The sequence below is a fragment of the Callionymus lyra genome, chromosome 10, assembly GCF_982586985.1.
Source record: "Callionymus lyra chromosome 10, fCalLyr1.hap1.1, whole genome shotgun sequence".
NCBI classification, from domain to species: domain Eukaryota; kingdom Metazoa; phylum Chordata; class Actinopteri; order Syngnathiformes; family Callionymidae; genus Callionymus; species Callionymus lyra.
Genome location: NC_141827.1, coordinates 12,784,626 through 12,807,660, shown reverse-complemented (window position 1 = coordinate 12,807,660; position 23,035 = coordinate 12,784,626). Strand labels below are relative to the sequence as shown.

General features: G+C 42.6%; 2 protein-coding genes across 4 annotated transcripts; one reads left to right on the top strand and one right to left on the bottom strand.

The window, feature by feature from the left end:
- The first annotated feature begins 489 nt into the window (after nucleotides 1-489).
- mon1bb (MON1 secretory trafficking family member Bb) lies at nucleotides 490-7,513 on the top strand. Of its 2 annotated transcripts, none has more exons than XM_087801333.1 (6): nucleotides 490-609; nucleotides 1,754-1,830; nucleotides 2,252-2,830; nucleotides 3,555-4,347; nucleotides 5,529-5,676; nucleotides 6,678-7,513. In XM_087801333.1, the coding sequence occupies exons 2-6, from the start codon at nucleotides 1,770-1,772 to the stop codon at nucleotides 6,903-6,905; spliced, it is 1,809 nt and encodes a 602-aa protein (XP_087657459.1). In that variant the 5' UTR covers nucleotides 490-609; nucleotides 1,754-1,769; the 3' UTR covers nucleotides 6,906-7,513. The 2 variants fall into 2 exon arrangements, with proteins under 2 accessions (XP_087657459.1, XP_087657458.1); XM_087801332.1 differs by having other exon boundaries at nucleotides 2,249-2,830.
- A 572-nt stretch (nucleotides 7,514-8,085) lies between these two features.
- On the bottom strand, nucleotides 8,086-21,698 carry brpf3a (bromodomain and PHD finger containing, 3a). 2 transcript variants are annotated; one of them, XM_087800137.1, is made up of 13 exons: nucleotides 21,362-21,698; nucleotides 18,063-19,568; nucleotides 17,337-17,493; nucleotides 16,976-17,107; nucleotides 16,774-16,902; nucleotides 15,886-16,198; nucleotides 13,914-14,222; nucleotides 13,299-13,853; nucleotides 13,177-13,240; nucleotides 13,031-13,113; nucleotides 9,590-9,687; nucleotides 9,386-9,534; nucleotides 8,086-9,308 (listed from the first exon to the last, which is right to left on the bottom strand). In XM_087800137.1, the coding sequence occupies exons 2-13, from the start codon at nucleotides 19,547-19,549 to the stop codon at nucleotides 9,125-9,127; spliced, it is 3,660 nt and encodes a 1,219-aa protein (XP_087656263.1). In that variant the 5' UTR covers nucleotides 19,550-19,568; nucleotides 21,362-21,698; the 3' UTR covers nucleotides 8,086-9,124. The 2 variants fall into 2 exon arrangements, with proteins under 2 accessions (XP_087656263.1, XP_087656264.1); XM_087800138.1 differs by having other exon boundaries at nucleotides 13,177-13,237.
- Nucleotides 21,699-23,035: the final 1,337 nt, after the last annotated feature.

The window sequence follows — 23,035 nt, the reverse complement described above, 5'->3', positions numbered from 1 at the left end:
TTTCATTTAAAAAAATAATAATATCGCATTATACTAACGGTTCCTGCCCCTCTGTCTATGTGTCTTCCAACAGTAATAAGTAATGAGTTTAGTTTAGTTTAATAAGTTCTCTCTTATTTTATTTTGATTTATTTTTTATGAAAAATTGCTGTATTTGCTGTGGCTATTGGAAAAAAAACTATTTCCCGAAGGATACCTCCTGAGGGATCAATAAAGTTTTACCTTACCTTACCTTAATAATAATAATAAAAAATGACATTCATGATTTTAACAGTTAGTTAAATTTGATCAGTTATGACTTAAACGTGTTTTTAGGATAACAAGTCAAACCTTTTGAATATTAAAACGGCGTTTAGAAAATACATTTAAATAATTAAATACGTTCTTATGTCGTATTGCGGAATGCCTGAAACGTCACGAGGGGGGCGGGACCATTCGCCGCTTCCGCGCCTCCTGATTGGCCGCGGCAGCCTGTCATCAGAGATTCCGGATGTATTGGCCGCTCGGACGAAAATTTTTGTTTTTTCGGCTTCTCTTTCTGGAGCTTCTCCTCGCAGCCCCGTCGGTATCCTCTTCATGTATCACAACCCGGACGCCAACATCTTGACGGTACGCGACAGGAGGTGCAGCTTCCTCGGTTTTAAATCTTTGTTGACCTTCTTTTGAATCGTGGATGTGAGACGCTAGCAGGACTGAAGCTAATGCGTCTGGACAGTGTTTGCTGCTGAACCAGAGACGAGCAGCTTAAAGTGTCAATAGATTCAAGTTATTCCTGTGACTGGAATGTCATGAAAAAAACACGTTGACATGGTCTGGAAACAGGGTAGAATAAATACGCAAGTGAGTGTAGCCGTGTTGCGCTGCCGGCTATGTTACATCTGTTTATTATTAACTTTTTAGCAGAAAGTGTTTTCACTCACAAATTTCTGTCGTCATGTGACCAAGAACCGCAGAGCCTCGATAAGAGCTGCTATTCATACGAGATGCACGCAAGAGTCTGGATTAGAAAAGCCTTGTGCTGGACAGTGTCCTGCTCATGAACATGTCTGTATTCTAGATTTGAACCACTAACCAATCGGCTGCCTCTCAAACTGGTTGTAGAAAATAATATTGATATTGCTTAAAACACTGTATGTGTTTGTGTATCTTCTCGCCTGGACTACAGCAACAGTTTATTTTCATGTCTTAACAAGAAGGATCTGTCTCGCCTGCAGTTGATACAGAACTCTGCAGCGAGAAATTCTGACCTGCTCTAGTAGAAGAACTCACATTTCTCCGATCCTTAAAACTCTTCACTGGCTGCCAGTTTCTTTCAGGATCAATTTTAAAATTACTTACTTTCAGATCTATTCATGGTCAGACTAGACTCAGATCAGAATCTAATGATGGTTCCTGAACACGGTTCAAGACCAGAGGAGAGAAATCCTTCCAGGCTGTTGCTCCTAAGCTTTGGAACGACCTTCCTCTCCCTCTGTGTTTGATGATCTACTGACTCCTTCAAGAAACATCTGAAGACATTTTTATTTGTTCAGGCTTTTCCTTGATTTTCTGGAACTCCTGTTGTGTTATCAGTTTTTTCTTGGCCTTTAAAGTATATACTTTATTGAATATTGTTTTGATTGTTTAAGCGCTTTGTGACCCTGGTCTGGAAAAGCTCTGTATAAATACAAATTACTTGCTTGCTTACTTACTTACTTACTATTATAAGGTAAAAAGATGGTTCATTTGAGTGTTATGTGTTTTTATTTCTCAGCGACTGGGATGATATCATGGAGCAGGAAGATCATCGAGATGGAGAGGAGAAGGGATTGAGCATGTTGGATCCACCAGGTGAACAACTTCTTCTTTTACACTCTTGGTTCCATTCTTTTTTTAAGCGGTTGTGTCACAAAAAGTAGATCAACCATATTTCTTTAAAATTTGAGGCAAAACGGTGACATGACAGTAGGTAATATGTGTAACACGATTTAATGAAGGCATGTGACACGTCGAGCAGCTTGTGTTCACACTTAATAGTTCAGTTTGAGTGAATGATTTGTCGTTCAGACAATGCTGCCTCTGTCCGACTTAATTGTAGGAAAATTTATACTGAGAGAAAGCATGAAATCTGAGGGCAAGATAAGAAATGCATGCACTACTCTGACTTTATACGGTCAAAGAGCGTCCATTGTGTTTATATGATCTGTGAAATAATAAAACTGTGTTTGCTGATGAACTGAAAATAAAGTTGTATGAATCTGTGTTACAGTAGACCTCCTGGCAACTTCCCTGTCGTTGTTGGGGAATCACATGTTTCCCGAACCAGTGGACGGGCAGGACACGGAGACGGTGAAACATAAGGAGACCACGGAGTTTGAGCAGTCAGACTCGAGCATTCAAGAGCTGGTGTTGGATGCGGTATCGCCGGAAAGCCTTCCGAACGAGCCCGAGCAGAACTGTGACCCCGAGAGCGACGTGTCCGTCCAGGCGGCCGATGGAGGAGCCGACGCATCCGTCGACGACGACAAGAGTGATTCCGCGGACTTTGTGGTCACGATGCTGGCCAAGGCCAAGCTGGAGGAGCAGGGTTTGGGCGAGAAGGGAAGATCGTCTCCCCTGATGGAGGCCGGAACACAAGAATCTCCGCCACACCTGTCTCATCGTGAAGAGGATGTGACTACTGAGAGCTGGCGGCAGCACAGGAAGCATGTTTTTGTGCTCAGCGAAGCAGGAAAACCTATTTATTCTCGGTATGGCAGCGAAGAAGCTCTTTCATCTACGATGGGAGTAATGATGGCGCTGGTGTCGTTTGTCCAGAGCGGAGACAACATCATCCGATCAGTCTATTCAGGTGAGTTCAGGTAGAGCAAAACACTCCTTTGACGGTATCGTATTAACCTAAAAGGTTATCGTACCCTCTTTTTCCTTTTTCTCCTTTAACTTGAATAAAGCATAAAATAATATAATAAGTTTTCAACAAGCCTGTGTGGATCGGGACAGACGGAAATCCTTTAGTTTAAAACCCCCTAAAATGTACAAATTAAACTGAATTATTTGATGATGAAAATAACTTTGGACAGCACTCAACAATAAGACCTTTTTTTAAGAATAGTTTAATGATGAATTCTTTCGAATCTATTTTGACATACTGTAGAAGGAAAAAAGAGAAAAACATTTCTGTCGGATTAATCGTTTTACCTTGAGGCAACATAAATGATTAGATTGTTTAAAGGATAAAGGTTTATTGATCATATTTATTAATGTACAAATCAGAATAGGCTTTAAAGGATGTTGTCTAGAGTGCCTTCTGCGCAAAACATGGCCTCTGTTGTATCGGATTAAATCTGGTTGTTTTCCAGTCCAATAATTAATTAATTAAATGGAAATTATTTATTCTTTTGAACAAATGCATCATGGACACATTATGTACAGATAGAATAATTTAACAAACTAATGACGTAACTATGTCAAAGATACTTGCTTCTGTTTTTTTTACTTCTTATGTCCGCTTAAAACCGCTTACAAGTAAGAATTCTAACTGTTGTTTTAACCTTAAATATGTGTCTGTCCATCAGACGGACACACGGTGGTCTTCCTGCAGAAAGGACCCCTTGTGCTGGTGTGCGTGTCCAACAGTCGCCAGTCGGAGCAGCAGCTCCGCGACGAGCTCCTCTACGTCTACTACCAGATCATCAGCATGCTCACGCAGGCCAGTATCTCCCGCATCTTTGAGCACAAGAAGAACTACGACCTCCGGAGGCTGCTGGCGGGCTCTGAGAAGATCCTGGACGGCCTTCTCAACCTGGTGGATTCGGACCCCAGCTTCTTGCTGTCGGCGGTGCACTGTCTCCCCCTGGCTTCTTCTCTCAGGGACTCCCTCAGCCAGATCCTTCAAAAGTCCATCACCACCAACTTGGTCTTCTCCATCCTCATCGCCAAGAACCAGCTGGTCACCATCGTTCAGGAAAAAACTGTCATCGAGGACAACAGACTAGAACCCGCAGACGTTCACCTCCTGCTGAACTTGATCGGAGCCTCCTCCGCCTTCCAGGCCGGAGAGATCTGGACTCCCATTTGCCTCCCGCTCTTTAACCCGGACTGTTACTTTTATGCGTACATCTCCTACCTGGACCCCCCGGAGTGCACCGTGTGCCTGCTGCTGCTGTCCACCGACAAAGAGGCTTTCTACGCCGTGGCAGAGTGCAAGAGGAAGATCGAGGAGGCCATGGCGGCTCATAACTCTCTGAGCCTCATCGCCAAGGCCCAGTCGTACAGCGTGAGCCAGGTGGGGGTCTCGGACCTGAGACACTTCATGTACAAGCCCTTCGACGTGCCGGACAACTACCGCCAGCTCACCCAGTTCACCAGGTGAGAAAACCATACACGAAACATTTGACACCATAGACGCATTTTTTTTTTTATCTTTATAACTCAATTGCTGTGTTTTGATACACATTTCATTAGCGGGGCTCGGCGGGTGAGCAGCTGTAGACGTTAACGTTTCCAACTAATTTTGAGTCGTCCATGAGAACACAATCGAAACTTATCGAGATGTGCTGTTTACAAAGAATCAATAAATAATCATCACTTACAAATATATAATACATTGTTTTCTGGATATGATCATAAGAGTTACAATTAAGGCTGTGTCTCAAATCGCATACTAGCGTACTCAAAGTTAGTATTTTTAGTGCGTAAGTGCGTCTCAATTCTTAGTATGCAAAATTTAGTGCGCCATGCACACTAAATTGGCGTACTTAAACGCCCACAAAACTGAGTATGGTTCGATGGACACTAACCACCCTAAACGGCCGCCATCTTAGTGACGTTGTAAACGGAAGTTACGTCATATATATATATATATATATATTTTCATATAATTACAGGTGTATTTTCCGCAGCAGTAGAAGGAAGTCACGTCTTCGGTGCTGATACCAGCTTAAATATCTCGCAAATATTTCATTTCTCATATTTTTTCTTTATTTCTTTTCCAAACTTGCAAAACGTGCTGCCAGCAGGTGGCGATAGCGTTCAAACGGCTGATTGAAACCATCGTTAAATAGAAGAAGAAGAAAAAGCTGTCGCGTCATTTCCTGTTAGTGCGTAGCAGCAGTGTTTGATTTGAGACATACTATCTGTGGAGAATTTGCGTACTAGTTAGTATGTACACTAAACTGATGCATACTAACTTCTAGTATACTAAGAGAAGTATGCGATTTGAGACACAGCATAATTCTCTTGTAAATAATTAAATTAAAAAAACATGATTTTAGCTCCTTTACAGTTGATCATTTACACATGAAACTTCCCTGCTGGCCTCTGTAAAGAGGTTCCACAGCTTCCGGTGCAGAAACACCAGGTTCTATAACCCTCTAAAACTCTTAACAAATCACGATGTATACTTTAAAACATGTATTTGTTGGTGATAACTCTATACAAATATTCTTTCAAGCTTGTATTCGTTTGTCAGTTTCAGTCCAGAACCTTAACAGTGTTGTTTAGAAATGTAAACGTCAGACTTCTGAACACACTTCTTGTGACGTGTCCAGCCCAGAGATGGAGGCGCCGTACAGCACCGAGGAGGAGAAGATGAGGCTCCTGGATCTCTACCGCTACATGCACAGTCGCATCCACAGCTCGTCCCGACCGCTCAAGCTCATCTACCATGTGGCCGAGAGGGAAACTCTGCTGGCATGGGTGTGTATTTGTGTTACTCTTGACGCGGCAGAGCATGATCTGCTGGGTTATTTTTTCAGATACAAGTTGATATTTCCACTCGATGACGGAGACACGAGGACAGGAAGTAGAGTCGGAAGAGTCGGAGTTTGTCATTCCTGAGTGTTGTTGTTGACACCTGTGATGTTCTGAAGTGTTAAAATAACATCCTTTTTGCGTTTGTTTCTTCTCGTCTGGACTATTGTAACAGTTTGTTTTCTTGTCTTAACAAGAAGGATCTGTCTCGCCTGCAGTTGATTCAGAACTCTGCAGCGAGAATTCTGACCTGCTCTAGTAGAAGAACTCGCATTTCTCCGATCCTTAAACTCTTCACTGGCTTCCAGTTTCTTTCAGGATCAACTTTAAAATTCTGGTTCTTACTTTCAGATCTATTCATGGTCAGACTCCTCCTTACATCACTGATCTGATCCAGCCTTACACCCCAGCTCGGGCTCTGAGGTCTGTGGATCAGAATCTACTTATGGTTCCATGCACACGGCTCAGGACCAGAGGAGAGAAATCTTTTCAGGCTGTTGCTCCTAAGCTTTGGAATGATCTTCCTCTCCCTCTGTGTTTGATTGAGTCTACTGACTCCTTTAAGAAACTTACGTTTTTATTTGTTCAGGCTTTTCCTTGATTTTCTGGAACTCCTGTGTTGTTCTCAGTTTTATCTTGATCTTTAAAGTATATACTTTATTGAATATTGTTTTGATTGTTTAAGCGCTTTGTGACCCTGGTCTGGAAAAGCGCTATATAAATAAATATTACTTACTTACTTACTTACTTTTTTTATGATAAATAAGTTCATGAGTTGAATTTAAGAGAAACTGCGTCATAGTCATTGGATATAGATATGGTTTTGAATCCCGAGTTGCCCTTTGAATTATGAAATATTTACTTGCTGACCGACTTCGGACTGAAATAAAGTGTGAGTTTGTCAAAAGTCTCCATGACCACTAAAAATCTCCTCTCCTCCCCTGCAGGTCACCAGTAAGTTCGAGCTGTACACCTGCTTCAGTCCTCTGGTGACCAAAGCCTGTGCCATCACCGTCATCACCAAACTGTTGCGCTGGATCAAAAAGGAGGAGGACCGACTCTTCATCAGGTACCCCCCGAAATACTCCACCACCCCCAATCCCAGCAAAAGTTCCCGCAGCAGCAAATCCGAGGCGGCGGAATCCACAGACAACGGCTTCTTGTCTCTGCTCTGAGACCGGCTGCTTCAGCCCACTCTAGTTTCTTCACTGGTTTCCAGGTATATTTTTTTTGGGAGGATGGGGATCCAAACACTATGTTTCACACGATTTGAAGCAGGAATCTCCACGAGGAGGAAGCATGTCGTCACATTTAAGATGGATTAAAAAAATAAATAGAGCATTTTTTAAAAAAAAACTGTGGTAGCAAATAGTTGCGATGATATTTAATTGATTTTAGTGGTTTTTATTTCGTCTTACGTGTGACAAGAACAACTTGTAGCTGGACCTCGAGAGAAACACCGACTTAGAAATGTTCCTCTACGATCAACTTGAACAGGACTAGAAGAAGATCCTGCTGGACTTGGAGACAGGATCTCATTGTGCTGCGTGTTGACCGACTAACAAACACACTAACAAAAGCCCTTCTCCGATCAAACCCGCTCTCGTCCGTTACAAAGATCACATCGAGACTCGCGCTTCATCCTGTATCTTTTATATGATGGTTTTGTAAAGATGCTTTAAAACACAGTCGCCTCCTCATCTGTGTTGTTGGACATTACATCATGTACATTTTAGTCTCCAGAGTTTGTCTATAAAATTCTAAAATAAAATTCCAGGTTGCACAACAAGGAGTTTATGTGGTTATTCAGGTCGGAGGTCAAAGGGGTCATAAAGACTATAAACATGGTTTCATCGTGTCTGGACTTGGGACGGGTATTTTATTTATTTATTTTAGTGCTGGTTCTGAAATGGTAGTTAAAGACTAAGAAATTAAAACAAACGTTCAGCTGTTTTTTTTTATTTAATTTTACAGTATTTTGACAAAATATGATGTATCTCCATTGTATCCGATCATGTTCTGCATTATTTTTTATATTATATTATTAATTGTGTGCATTGCCTGGTGAGTTTTGATGATACTTTGTAAAACTATTGCTGTTATTTAAATGTTGATATTAACATTGCTAAACCCACCTGGTCACCATTTGAACACCAAACTATTTTACAACAGAAGGTCAGAGACGAAAGTTGCATTAATTTCCATAATGGCTAAAGCTCTTGTTTTTAAGTCTCCAGGAAGAGAGACACATTTTTAAATCAAATCCACATGCAGACGGTGGCAGTGGCTTCAGTCTTGTGACGATGCAATTACATTGTTCTAACAGATGAGGGAGTCGGAAACAAATTGGTTCAATCTTTTTTTTTTTTTTAAAAAGGGCACACAAAACACAATCTTCTCCAAACAGCTTTTATTCAGCAAGACGTCTTCGGCTCGAGATCTTGCAGTACATGTCGTCGACCAGCAGGAAACTAAAACCAGCAGACATGGGAGTCTCCTCAGAAATCTGCTCTGACACGCTGGTGGAGATGGCAACAGTTACAAAGCGTCGTACATAAATCTGTCAGATAATTTTTAAAATTACACTCTCAACTTCCAGGAGTTATAAATTAAAATCTAATTTTGATTTGTTTTTTTTTTTGCATTTCTTAAATAACTTCATGTAAGCAGATATAAACATAGATGTACATATTTACAGAAGTATACACACACAGACTACAGTTTGTTTACATACATGAATATAACTCGCTTTTTTTCGGACACGCTCCAGGAAACGCCAATTGAAGAATGAACTTCAATTCAATAGTTTGTGCTTTTTTCTGCCATTTAGCCTCGGTTGTAACGACTATCGGCGACTAGTGGTCGTTTACGGAGAATGTTGCTCCATAGTGGCTTCTAATCGTACGAACGACTGCTCCGGATACTCCTACAGTAAGTCTTAGTGTTCAACAGTTTCACAATATGGAAAAATAAAGACTCTAAAGTCCCACCTAGAAAGCGCCGCAGCTGCTCGCGAACAGGATCTTTCATTAAAAGTCATCTTTAAAGCTTTTTTGTTTTAAACGCCTGTTTATAAAACAGAATACCTCCTCATTGAAGCCGGAGATGGGGTGAATTTTAGGCGGGACTTTTTCTAACTTCATCACACACGGTAACATTAAAGTGGCAAATACAATCTATAAATATGTTTCTCGAATCCACCGACGCCCGTCGAACCATTAACTATTTACATGGCGACCGACATAAAAACTTCATATTGACGCAGCAACAGTGGTTTTTGTAAAATGTCACAAACATTGTACTTTTCCTCTCGTTTAAAAAAAAAAAACCTTCTAAAAATCAGTTTCACAAACGGTTCGAATCCTCACGTTTAAAGAGCCTCGATGATTGTTTTTCATAAAAAATTGGATGGGGTGAAGTCGAGATTGCGCCGGACGTGGTTCAAGTGGACCATGGCCCGGTCGTAGGCGGTGTGGACCGACTTGCGGACGCTGGGTTTCTTCCCCTCCATCAGCCGCAGCTTGTCCACGGTGTCGTCCATTCCCATCGGCAGCAGCTTGTCTCGGGGGAGCCACTGCCTGAAAGTCGCATTCACAACGTCAACGTCTGCTCGAGGTGGAAAGCGGCGAGCCCGCCCGGGGGGGGGGGGTCTTACCAAGTCCTTTTGGTGTCGAAGAAGAGAACCAAGAAGAGCCTTTCTTCGATCTGTCTGCCCTGGCCCAGCTTGAGCACCTCCACAGGAGGGACGGGGATGGGGACGCCGTTGTGAAGGAGCCCTTCCTGGGGCATCTCCGGGTCGACGATCTGTTCCGATAACGGTCAGTAACAAATCCACAGACTTTCTCCGGTTTGGACTCACCATGGCTGGGTAGGAAGGATAACCTCGGCATTTGGCCCAAACCAGATCCAGGGGCGTGAGCTCCGTCTGGTTATCCAGACAAAGAAGTGTTGACTTTCCTGTAAAATATGTCTTTTATTTGACTTATGTATCATGAAATAACTTTCCCTGTAGTGTTCGACAGAGGCTTGAATAGATTTTTATGACCGTGACACACATTAGCAACGACAGTATACGTTACTGTCATTGCTAATGTTAGTTTCAGGATGATGTCAGCTACTTTCTAAAATACGATGGGTTACTATTAGGCTGTGACCCAAATCACAAACTTCTGCACTTACACTTAGTATTTTCAGTGCACAAGTGCGTCCCAATGAGCAGTGCGCCAAAATGTAGTGCGCAATGAGCACTCAATTGGCGCAAACGGCCAGAACATCGAGTGTCTTAAAGTCTTGAGAAAACTCATTTAACCACAAAACAACACGACAACAATAACAACACAATGAAATAACTTGTTTCAATTGGTGAAAGCACTGTGAAGTGTAGATGATATGGTTCCAACAGCTGGTTGCAATCAGTGTTAAAAAGTAGTAGAAGAAGAAGCTGTTGGGTCATTTACGGTAAGTGTGTAGCGACAGTGGTTGATTTGAGACAGTACTAACCTGTCTTACAGTGTACTGTTAAGCAGTGCACTTAGAGAAATGTGCGATTTGAGACACGCTTTTTGGAATGTGCAAAATCGAGTGTCGAGCGATACCCATGGTTTTTACAACAAGTTTATATGAGGTTTTTTTTAATAAATTTGAACTTTTTTGTAGTTAAATGTTGGAACCGGCTTAAGCGCATGACGCTGGAGATACTCGAACACACCGACACACAGCTTTTTGTCACATGTAAGATTTAAATTTTAAATATACCCATTTTAATTATCTGATACACTTGTATAAAGTTCCACATTAAATGTTTAGAAAACTTATATTACTATAATATAACTCCTTTAAATCTCTCTTGGGAAGATTGAACATTGGATAATATAGTGATTTGTTTCGACCTAACTGACATCATTCAACACCTTTCATAAACTACAGGTTAAAAGACTCTTCGATTAAATAACGTGAATTTCTCTAAGGAGATGAATAAAGTATCTATCTATCAATCTATCTATCTATTTACAGTGCCTTGCGAAAGTATTCGGCCCCCTTGAACCTTTCAACATTTCGCCACATTTCAGGCTTCAAACATAAAGATATAAAATTTTAATTTTTTGTCATGAATCAACAACAAGTGGGACACAATCGTGAAGTGGAACGAAATTTATTGGATAATTTAAACTTTTTTAACAAATAAAAAACTGAAAAGTGGGGCGTGCAATATTATTCGGCCCCCTTGCGCTAATACTTTGTAGCGCCACCTTTTGCTGCAATTACAGCTGCAAGTCGCTTGGGGTATGTCTCTATCAGTTTTGCACATCGAGAGACTGGAATTCTTGCCCATTCTTCCTTGCAAAACAGCTCGAGCTCAGTGAGGTTGGATGGAGAGCGTTTGTGAACAGCAGTCTTCAGCTCTTTCCACACATTCTCGATTGGATTCAGGTCTGGACTTTGACTTGGCCATTCTAACACCTGGATACGTCTATTTGTGAACCATTCCATTGTAGATTTGGCTTTATGTTTTGGATCATTGTCCTGTTGAAAGATAAATCTCCGTCCCAGTCTCGGGTCTTTTGCAGACTCCAACAGGTTTTCTTCCAGAATGGTCCTGTATTTGGCTCCATCCATCTTCCCATCAATTTTAGCCATCTTCCCTGTCCCTGCTGAAGAAAAGCAGGCCCAAACCATGATGCTGCCACCACCATGTTTGACAGTGGGGATGGTGTGTTCAGGGTGATGAGCTGTGTTGCTTTTACGCCAAACATATCGTTTTGCATTGTGGCCAAAAAGTTCGATTTTGGTTTCATCTGACCAGAGCACCTTCTTCCACATGTTTGGTGTGTCTCCCAGGTGGCTTGTGGCAAACTTTAAACGAGACTTTTAATGGATATCTTTGAGAAATGGCTTTCTTCTTGCCACAACCAGATTTGTGCAGTGCACGACTGATTGTTGTCCTATGGACAGACTCTCCCACCTCAGCTGTAGTTATCTGCAGTTCATCCAGAGTGATCATGGGCCTCTTGGCTGCATCTCTGATCAGTCTTCTCCTTGTTTGAGATGAAAGTTTGGAGGGACGGCCGGGTCTTGGTAGATTTGCAGTGGTCTGATACTCCTTCCATTTCAATATAATTGCTTGCACAGTGCTCCTTGAGATGTTTAAAGCTTGGGAAATCTTTTTGTATCCAAATCCGGCTTTAAACTTCTCCACAACAGTATCTCGGACCTGCCTGGTGTGTTCCTTTGTCTTCATGGTTCTCTCTGCGCTTTAAACAGAACCCTGAGACTATCAAAGAGTAGGTGCATTTATACAGAGACTTGATTACACACAGGTGCATTCTATTGATCATCATCAGTCATTTAGGACAACATTGGATCATTCAAAGATCCTCACTGAACTTCTGGAGTGAGTTTGCTGCACTGAAAGTAAAGGGGCCGAATAATATTGCACGCCCCACTTTTCAGTTTTTTATTTGTTAAAAAAGTTTAAATTATCCAATAAATTTCGTTCCACTTCACGATTGTGTACCACTTGTTGTTGATTCTTGACAAAAAATTAAAATTTTATATCTTTATGTTTGAAGCCTGAAATGTGGCGAAATGTTGAAAGGTTCAAGGTACTTTCGCAAGGCACTGTATATTACTATAATATAACTCCTTTAAATCTCTCTTGGGAAGATTGAACATTGGATAATATAGTGATTTGTTTCGACCTAACTGACATCATTCAACACCTTTCATAAACCGACAGGTTAGGTTAAAGGGCTCTTCGATTAATTAATCGTTCACACAAGAGTAACATGTGGAAGTTTGTCACATTGAAAATAACCTGATTTCAGTTTTATTTCACTCATGGTTTCGCGCCAAACCGCTGTAGCTGCGTTTGTAGCGCTTATTCTCTTCTGTATTTAACAGGTTAATAGTTCCGTATGTACAGGCCCTTTATTTTGAAGGGAAGGAGAAGGTTTGGAACACACTAAGATGAAAGAGTTGGCAACGATTACTAAAATAACAAACATATTTTTCCCAAACATTACCCCAGAACTGGCACAAGGTCTTTTATGTTTTATATGTCGCTTATTTAAGTTTATATTTTCCTTGTTACAGGTATTTACATACGTCCATGGGATGAATTTACGTAGCAGGCTTATTTTCCTGCTGGTCCGTCCAGCTCTTAGGATAACTTTTGGATTTTCCGACTCGCATACAAATCCAAGAATCGGCTCGAGACTGGTTCCGCTACAAGTGTCATCAGGACTTATATATATTTTCTCACTGATGACTGGGAGGACGACTGGCGGACAAAGACACTCACCAGAGCTGGACGCATCCTTGCTCTCGCTGTGGGGAACCTTCGCCAGAGCGGGTTTACCTCGGCTTTTTTTGGCAGGCGGGACACTGGAAGAAAAAAGGCACCAGGTTCCGTTTCAGCACATATTACAAATATTCATCTTCACTCACTCCAGTATGTGGTCATCGTCCTGGTCGTCATCTGGCGACGTGTGTTTCCCGTTGGTCAACTCTGCTGGAGACACGCAGGCGTTCAGTGAAAAGGTTTACGTTTTGGACAAGTCATGCCTCACCTGCTTCCCTGGGTGGTGTCGGCAGTTTATCGGCTTCGCTCTCTGAACTCTGACCTCTGGACCTCAGGTGGTGTGAGGAAGGGGAGGGCGGCGTCGGGGAGGCGTTTGGTGTCGGGGGTAAATTGTTCATGTTGGGGACGGAGGGGGAATTCGGGCAGACGAACGTGTTTTCCACACCGTTGCTTTTATCCTGGGACGTGCTTCCGTTCTGCACCGGTGATGATTTGACTCTGTTGATCCGGGCGCCGTTTTTCGCCTTCTTGAACAAAACGGAGGTGCGGCGCCCGACTCCGGTCAAAGGCGGCGTCGGTGGCGTTCCCAGGGGCGTGACCTCGTGGACCGACTCCGGCTGCGAGGAAGGGGTCTCGCCGACTTTAGCCTCCTCCTCTCCTTGGTTTTTGCTGCCACTGCGGGAGGACCTCTGACGCTTGTAGGACCTTCCCGGTGACCTCCGTCCGCCGGTCACGATCCCTAACACGGGCGGCTCCAGAGGCGCGTCTCCAGGCAGTGGCGAGGAAACGGGGCAGGTGAGTTCCAGCACCGGAGGAGAGTCATCTAGAAGCAGAACAGAAACATCACAAACAGAAGCTCGAAAAGCTCCTCTAGTTCACTTACCTGCTCTTGTGTTGGTCTTACTATTTATGACTTTTGCTTTTCCCTTTTTCTTGTCTTTGCCAGCACGTCGCACCTCCTCCTCCTCCTCCTGCTCCTCAGTTCTATTGAACGACTGTGCGTTCTGCTGTTGCTGCTGCTGGTTCAACTTCTGCCTGAGACCGTTGATTTCCCGGCGCAGTAGCCGGATGCGTTTGGTCCGCCCCCCGCTGGGGCGCATGGATGTGACGATGTCCATCTTGTCCAGCAGAGCCTTGAGCTGCTCATCCGTGGTCAGGTGGAGTCGGTTCTCCGGGTCCAAAAGAGAGTCGACTGAGGGGCGCAAAGAGATGGATTAAGATCTCAGCTGATGGAAGGTTGAGGATGTTATGATACAGTTCATATTCTGGGCTCGTGGTGCTGTCTTGCTTTGTGTTACTGATACACTGGCGACAAAAACGTTTCAGTTCAACTTAACATCAGAGGTTTAGTAATAAGTAAGTAAGTAAGTAATTTGTATTTATATAGCGCTTTTCCAGACCAGGGTCACAAAGCGCGTAAACAATCAAAACAATATTCAATAAAGTATATCAGTAGGTCAAGATAAAACTGATAACACAACAGGAGTTCCAGAAAATCAAGTAAAAGTCTGCACAAATAAAAACTTCTTAAGATGTTTCTTGAAGGAGTCAGTAGATCATCAAACACAGAGAGAGAGAAAGATCGTTCCAAAGCTTAGGAGCAACAGTCTGGAAGGATTTCTCTCCTCTGGTCCAGAAGCGTGTTCAGGAACCATCAGTAGATTCTGTTCCACAGACCTCAGAGCCCGAGCTGGGGTGTAATGTAATGTAATGGTGATGATAATATGATGCACTGAGTTGTTGGTTTTCATAAAACAATTGGATCCTGTTTGTTAAGCAACCCTTGCAGTTGTTTTACAGAGAAGTTGTTAATAGGTGGCGAAGAAAGTCTCCTAAAATTCTTATTGTATCTAATGGTCTGAAACGTGTTTGTTTTTTTAAAGATTACATTTTCTGTCCATTTAAATTAGCCTGTTTCAGTCAAGTTTACTAAAAAAAAAGAAACCTGTAAACTAGTGAAAATTACTGAAACACCAGCTTTATATGATTTATATTTACTGATTTCATCTAAATGTTGGTCGGCGAATAAAATGCTGACAAATTACGTTTAACACAAGGAAGTATGACAAGTGTGTCAAGAAGAGGCTCTGCTCAGTATTTTACTTGACTCTCACTCACGTGAAATAGATTCAGGGCAGTCGATACATTCTCTATTTTCTAAGTCAAGGATATAAAGATGCATCTTGGATTACATTTCTTACAATATATCACTAATCACTAGGCCTGTATTGGCAAGAAACTGGAGATATGATACGTATCACGATACAGCGGCAACGATAGTATATATTGTGATTTATTGTAACAAGAACAAGTATATATTTGTAGTATTGTCCAGTACTTGACTCTGGTGTTGCAGAATTTACAGACCACAGGACTCTTAAAAAAATCGTAAGTGGTCTCATTGGTGTTTCGAAACCAAAATATGTCCAAATTTCTGCTTTAAAAGCAGCTGAAGTTGACAGTATCCTCTCATCCTCAGTCATCGCTGCAATCTCGTATGAGTTTAATAATCTCTTGGCTGTGGAGGACGTAACGAATAGTTGCCGGAAATGTACAAATGAACAAATTGCCTGAATATTATTAGTTATTGTGAAAAATGGATTTTAAACACACTATTACTAAAACAAAAAATGATTTATAGTAACACATAAAATATGATTTAAAAGCCTAAAAGGAGAAAAAAAATGTATAGATTTTAATAATCGATACACGGCTGCCGCATATTGATACATTATCGATATTTTATAACCTTACTATCATTATAAAGTCAAAATATCATGATGTTATCGTATTACGAGGCACCTTGATGTAGTTTTATTGGTCCATAAAAGATGCAGACACTGACTATAACTCACCATCATCCCACGTACTGTTGGAGAAGCCGTGCTTATTTGGGGACTCCGGCAGATGCATGCCGGTGCTGGGGTCCAGGCCGATGGTCTGCGCCTGTCTGTGGGCGTGGCGGAGGATGGCTCCGCCCACCTCCTGCAGCTGCAGAGCCGATCTGTGAAACAGGGTGTCCTTGGAGTTGTACTTGAGGCAGTTGGAGATCATGAGGTGGAAGTCCTTCTCCAGGTCTGCGATGGCGCAGTAGGCATGTCCCTCCAGCTTAGCCCGCATGGTGGAGAAGTCCATAGGCTGGGATACAAACTCCAGGTAATCAGGGACCTGTTTGCCAACAGATGAGTCATGTGACCTTCTCTCACTGCATGCATGTAACTTTGGATTGGACGTAACCTTTTACTTGAATACAAAATCTTGTCTAATAGGTATGAACTATACAATATGTTTGTTGTTGAGTTTTAATATGTTGAGCACGATAAAACAAAAAGAAATACATATATGATTCTTAGGAGTATTATAAATAAAGTATCAGTTTTACTGATTTCTATGCATGACTTCTCAATAATAATCCAATTGAACCTCTCCAAGATGAAGTTAGTCCCTCATCATGATGATTTTTTAAATTATATACTTGATCCTGATATATAAAGTCTGAAATGCCGGCAAACGAGAGGTTACGAGAGCAGTGGTCAGTGGGTGTGGTTATGATAAACAAGATATCATCTCCAGAATCAATGGGCGGGGCTTAAGCATATTTTCTAACGTAAGTATTTCAATGAAAAGAGGGTTTTTTGTACAAACAGAAACATACTAATGAGTACAATAGAGGTCCAAGATAATTTTAAGACACACTTAAGATCACAGTAGTGATTAATCAATGAATAAGGAATGATAGCCACCTCTGAAAGATCGACAGGTTGACAGAAGATTTTGGCAGTATCCTTCTCTTGCAGCTGATCCAACGTTGACCGCAGCAAAACCAACGCTGGTGTCAACTCAAGTTCCAAAGCAGCCTGCTGTATTTTCACCTGAGAGGACGGACGAAAGTTCATTATTATCTACTTTAAAAAGACGGAAAAGAAGAGAGAGGGGAAAACACACTTGTTCTCTCTTTAGTCTTTCTCGCTTGCGGATCAGTTCCACCAAGAGTCTTGCTCGTTCCAGGTCCTGCCTCAGCTTCTGCCAGTATCTCAGTTCCTCTCTGGCAGCAGACAGTTTCTCATCTGGTTCGCTCTGGAGGGAAAACACATCTAGATTCAGCTGATAAAATACAATGTTACTCTACTTCCCCAAATTTCAGAAGAGACTGATCATTAAATGACAAACAATTGATTGGACTTCAATGTCAATAAACTGCTGTACTGTCTCAGCTGCAATGATTTAGCAATTTGTAGTTATTTAAAAGTCAAATGTGTGGAACAGGGTCTCAGGGCTCACACAGGTGATGATGCCGTGTTATCACCTGCTCTGCAGCTTTGTGGGCCTGCATGTGAGAGTGCAGCCGTCTTATTAGAGGCATCCCATTCCGAGATTGTCGTTTTAGTAGCCAGTAGTTGTGCAGACGCTGCATGAACTGGTTCTTTCTCGGGACTTCGACTCCCGTGCAGATCTTGTTTAGCCTGAAAAACGATAATGAACATGTGAACACGGAAGCCTCAAAAACAAGTGTGAAACCACAAAAGTCAATGACGGAGCACATTCACCATTGAATAACTTGATATGTTAACCAAATGAACAAGCAACGTCAATAAAAAATAATTATGTTTTTGTAAAGCTAACTTAAGATACATTAACGACACATTGATGCATACTAATAAAAATATAACCTCTTTGGTGAAGGTAGCTAAGAACAACATCACAAAAAAACATTTATGTAATGAAGATTTTATTCTGAAAAAACTGCAGGAACACCGTTTTTAGAAGGTCAAACTAAATAATTCAAAATGTAGATTAAAGCTGATTATACATGTAAACATACAGAAACATTCAACTATGTTTCCAAACTTTGTTTAACGCCTTCTAGAACTAATCATTTTTTAAATGTAATATAATCGCAATTAATAACATTGTAATGTAGCTGCCGTTCAAATGTGAGAGACCTGGGATGCGTTTCCCTTCACATAAATGAGAAAAGTACTTCTTATTTGATAAATGTAACTTGAGTTAAAATAGTCAACACCTGACCTACCTGTGAGAGGGGATCTGAGGCACCAGCAGCACAGGCACAGCCGAGCGACGGGCGGAACCGCCGGCTTTCGTGTACTTCTTTTTCTGACCTTTGGCTGCTTTCTTGTTCGGGGGCGCGGGAGAAGCCTGGGTGTAGGACCTCATCCCTCGGTTCCCCCTTCCACCCACCAACCTCCCCTCCACGGACTCGTCGCCGGACCCGTCCCTCCGAGATCCCACCGGGGAGTGGTGTTCGCAGAACGCCGTCTTCTTCACGGAGAAAGTGGTGCCGTTCACGCCCGTCTCCCGGATCGGGTCTATCTTCATGTACAGTCCGGCCTTTTGGGCGCAGGTGACGTGAAAAGCCCGGTAGCAGTTGGCTTTGTGGCACTGGATGGATGCCCCGTGACCTTTCTGCTTGCACAGGTAGCAGGTGAGCTTCCAGCGGGCGGGCGGGATGTTCTTGACGCCCTCCACGGGCTCCAGGAACACGGTGTTGGCGAAGCACACCTCTGGGATCCAGATGGCGCAGACGACGTGGGCCCAGCGTCCGTCGCTCGTCTGCTTGAAGGCACCTCCGCGGTTGGGGCAGAGGACGCAGTCGACGGGGCGCGAGGGCGACTGCAGGCAGCAGCGACACAGCCACTGGCCCTCGGGTACGTATGGCACGCCGTAGCACTCCTGGTGGACGGCCAGGTTGCAGATGTCGCAGAACAGGATCACGTTGCTGTTGAGACACTCGTCGTCCAGGCAGACGCAGCAGAACGCGTCCTCGTCCACGGCGCTCTGAGACAGAGCCTGGCTCCGGGACTCGAGGATGGACTCCCGTTCCAGGCGGTCGATCAGCAGCTCAAAGGTATCCGCCGACACCGACGCGTGTCCGTCGCACACTCTCTTTTGGTTGACCATCTCCAGCCAGGCCAGGTCCTCCTCGTCCATGTCGTACTCTGCCACTTTGTCCAGCTCCTCGCCGGACTTCTCGATGAAGCGGTAGTACTTCTTCGGACGAGGCGGGACCTCCGAGGACGAAACCGAGCCCAGCAGGCGGAAAGTGGCTTCGGGAAGAGAGCTCTGGTGCTGGAAGTTAAAAGCGGTCTGCTGGTGCGAGTCCACTTGTTCATTCCGCAGAGAAGCGTTTTTTATCTTCTTGATTTTGTTGTTGAGAGGTTTTTTGTACGATCTATTTTTACTTTGGGTTTGCACGCTGTTCTCTTTGTTGCTATTGCACTCCACCATGTCCTGAGCCATCATCTCGTCCTCCGTGATGACCGGCAGGTGGTCGGTGATGTTGATGCGGTGAAGCCTTCCTTCGAGGTCCACCTCAACGATCCTCTGTGCCTGGGCGTAAGTCAAGGTCTCCCTGGAGGGGGACAGCTGCAGTCTGTAGGGTGAGGGCGGACGGAACTGGCTCGAGGAGCCCCTGCCCCGTCCCCTCCCTCTGCCACGGCCCCTTCCCATGTCCGGTCCTGGAGTAACTGTGTCACATTCCCAACTCCTTACTGTCTGCATGGGAGTGAGCCTCAGCCCCCTGGCAAGAAGAAGAGACGGATTATTACCGATTTTTCTTACGCCTTCAGATCATAATGCGTCACTACATTATCAGAGGTTATTGTGCTACAATAATTAATTTAGACATCAATAATTTTGATCTCCAAATCCTTCACGTAATAATTCTTCACATAAGATCAAATTTTTTGCCACATTTGTTTTTAAATGTATGTTAACTGACTTAGAACTGCACTGATGTCTTTATACATTAATGTGCCAAACAATGCTTTAAAGAGAGTGAATCACAAAGGAGACTAAAATGATCACATAAAAGAAAACGATAGTTATGATCCATGGTCAGACTGATGTTGAGGCCACACTGGTTACTCCGACAGACCTAGCACATTTTCATGTCTAAACAAGAAGGATCTGTCTCGCCTTCAGTTAATACAAAACTCTGCAGCGAGAATTCTGACCTGCTCTAGTAGAAGAACTCACATTTCCCCGATTCTTAAAACTCTTCACTGGCAGCCAGTTCCTTTCAGGATCAACTTTAAAATTCTGGTTCTTACTTATAGAGCTATTCATGGTCAGACTCCTCCTTACATCAGTGATCTGATCCAGCCTTACACCCAGCTCGGGCTCTGAGGTCTGTGGATCAGAATCTACTGATGGTTCCTGAACATACTTCAGGACCAGAGGAGAGAAATCCTTCCAGACTGTTGCTCCTAAGCTTCCTCTCCCTCTGTGTTTGATGATCTACTGACTCCTTCAAGAAACATCTTAAGACATTTTTATTTGTGCAGGCTTTTCCCTAAATGTAGACTAATAACTCTAAAATGCCTTTAGATTTTTTGTTGGTTGTATGACCTCATGCGTCCAGGGATCCCCTGTCCCTAAGTAGCAACAATAGTAAGTAAGTAAGTAAGTAATTTATATTTGTAGAGCGCTTTTCCAGACCAGGGTCTTAAAGCGCTTAAACAAACAAAACAATACCCAATCAAATATATACTTTAAAAGATTGAGACACATAACAAATGTCAAAACATTTGACAAACACAGGAGTCTCAGAGAATGAAGGAAAAGCACAAATAAAAATGTCTTTAGATGTCTCCTGTAAATAATGATGGTTTGATAACTTGCTGCATTAAAGGTAAAACAAATAAATAAAAGTATTACAACACTGATATTCTATTACCACAAAAATGCATCTTTAAATCGTTTTTACTCAATTGCAGCACGTTGTGTTCTTACTTAAAATATATACGTGTAACACAGCATTTTGTAGATACTCCTTTACTTTCATAGCCTATATTAATTGAATTAATATCGATTCTCGTTCATACATACAGCAGACGACGAACTGTCAAAGACTTTTTTGCATGTGCGCGCCACAATCGTCTCCCATTGGTCCAATCAAAAGTCAGTCACGTAGCAACATTTCTCTCGGCCAATCGGATTGCCACGTATCTCTTCTTCCCCTCCCTTGTTGCTGTGTGTAGTTTGGTTGCGCAGCAATAAATACCAGGTCCAGTTTAACATCTGTCAGCCATTTTAAGCGTCCAACAGAAGAGTAAACATTCTAATCGCCAGTTCACCCGCAGTTCAATCTGACATGACTTCCTATCACACGCGCAAAACCCGCTTAAAGCAGATGCTAAAAGTGCGCACATTTATACCGAGTCACGACTCTGCCGTTGGCCTGATTTTGCAAGAAGAAGTGGTCGCGCTTCTCCAGACCTTTTTTGAGATAAGATGCAAATAACGATGACACACTTCAACAGTTCTGAGAAGAAAACATTATAAACATTGACACTCGAACGAATATATTACCTCTTTAAACCCAGTCTCCTCCACAGTCTTGAGCCGAGCGGGAAAAAAAACACCCCAGCAAAATGTCAGCTAGTGCTCGGTAACTACCATGTAGCCGTTAGCTTAGCTGGCCGGTAATTTCAAGAGAGACAGCGTCATCTTCAAGCGCTTCATTTGGCTCCATTTACCGCGGGCGAAAGTCCAAACTCGACCCAGCCGCATTGCTGTGATTTTAACATTTTTAATGGTGTAAATCTCCCGACATTTAAGGCAACAGAAGCCAGTATAAATATAATAAATGTCCCTTGGAAGAGGCTAAATATTCAGTCAAGATGGCTTGAAAAATACGCCCCTTTGGAAAAAAAAAAAGTGGTTAGCCAATAGGAAGGCGTTGTTAGGCCACTCGGTGAGTTCGCACTCTTCTGTGATTGGTCAGTCGGATTCACCGATGTCATCGCTTTTCCTCTTCAACACGCTGCTGAAGCAACCGATGAGATTTACAACCGAGGATGTATTGCGCGCCTCCCGTCCTGCCTCATTTTCCCATCGTTGACCAGTTTTATCTTGTTCTAAACCTAAAGTATATACTTTATTGAATATTGTTTTGATTGTTTAAGCGCTTTGTGACCCTGGTCTGGAAAAGCGCTATATAAATAAAACAAATACTTACTTACTTCTCTTCCACGACTGGACTTCTAGTTTAAACACAAAGTACAATCTTGAATCTAAAAATATATACATTCTATGAGTCATTTCTTTCTTCTTAGGGTGTAAAAGATTAGGCAGGAACAGAATAGACATTATCTGCTAAGCTCTGTTTTTTGGACTTTGTGGTTCCAAAATATCTCAGAGTCCTGTAGTGCGGCATCAACTTTAAATTCGACCCCCTTTTCCCTGAATTTTGTATACTTTAGAGGAAAAAAGGACTCAAGACTTGCCTATATTTATAGTTTCTTTACTTTATAAAGTTCTCCCCCATCTGAAATCTCGGTGAAGAGGTTATGAAAGTTGAGGTGAAGCCCATTATGACGTAATAATGGCTCCTCCAGCCAGCTGTAATCACAGCCCGCTTTTTATGTACAATGAGTCCTTTGGAGGTGGAGACAGCTGGGTCTGACGATGCACAGTGACAACATTGATCCCCTTGACCAATCACAGCAGAGTGGGCGTGGTTATGGTAAACCAGACTTTATCTCCAGAAAAACAAAGTTGGTTTTCTTTAAGTGGGCGGGGCTTAAGCACATTTTTCCAATATACAGTATATATTTGGAAAGTGAGTTTTGTACAAAAAGACACATACTGATGATACAATAGAGGTCCAAGATCTATAAGAGATGCTCAAATCACCTTAGTCAGCAAATAGTGAGAATCCTACTGCTAAAGGAAGAATTCTGCTCACGCTGCAAATTCAGGAACCTAAAGGCTTATGTTTCATTTGCCCACTTTTGACACATAGCTAGACCCCATCCCTCGATCAGCACTGGTCCACCTGCCCCAGAAACCCCAGAGTCTCATCACTCATTTCATATGTTTTCTATTATTTTTATTCATATTTTAGTATTTAAGTTCTGTGAGTAAGTGCACTTCTCACAGTTTTTATTATTATATTAAGATTTCTCTCTTAATAAGATTTTTTTTTATAAGTCTCTGCTTGTTGTCCGTCTGTCTGTCTCTGGTTCTACACAGCATGGTCCG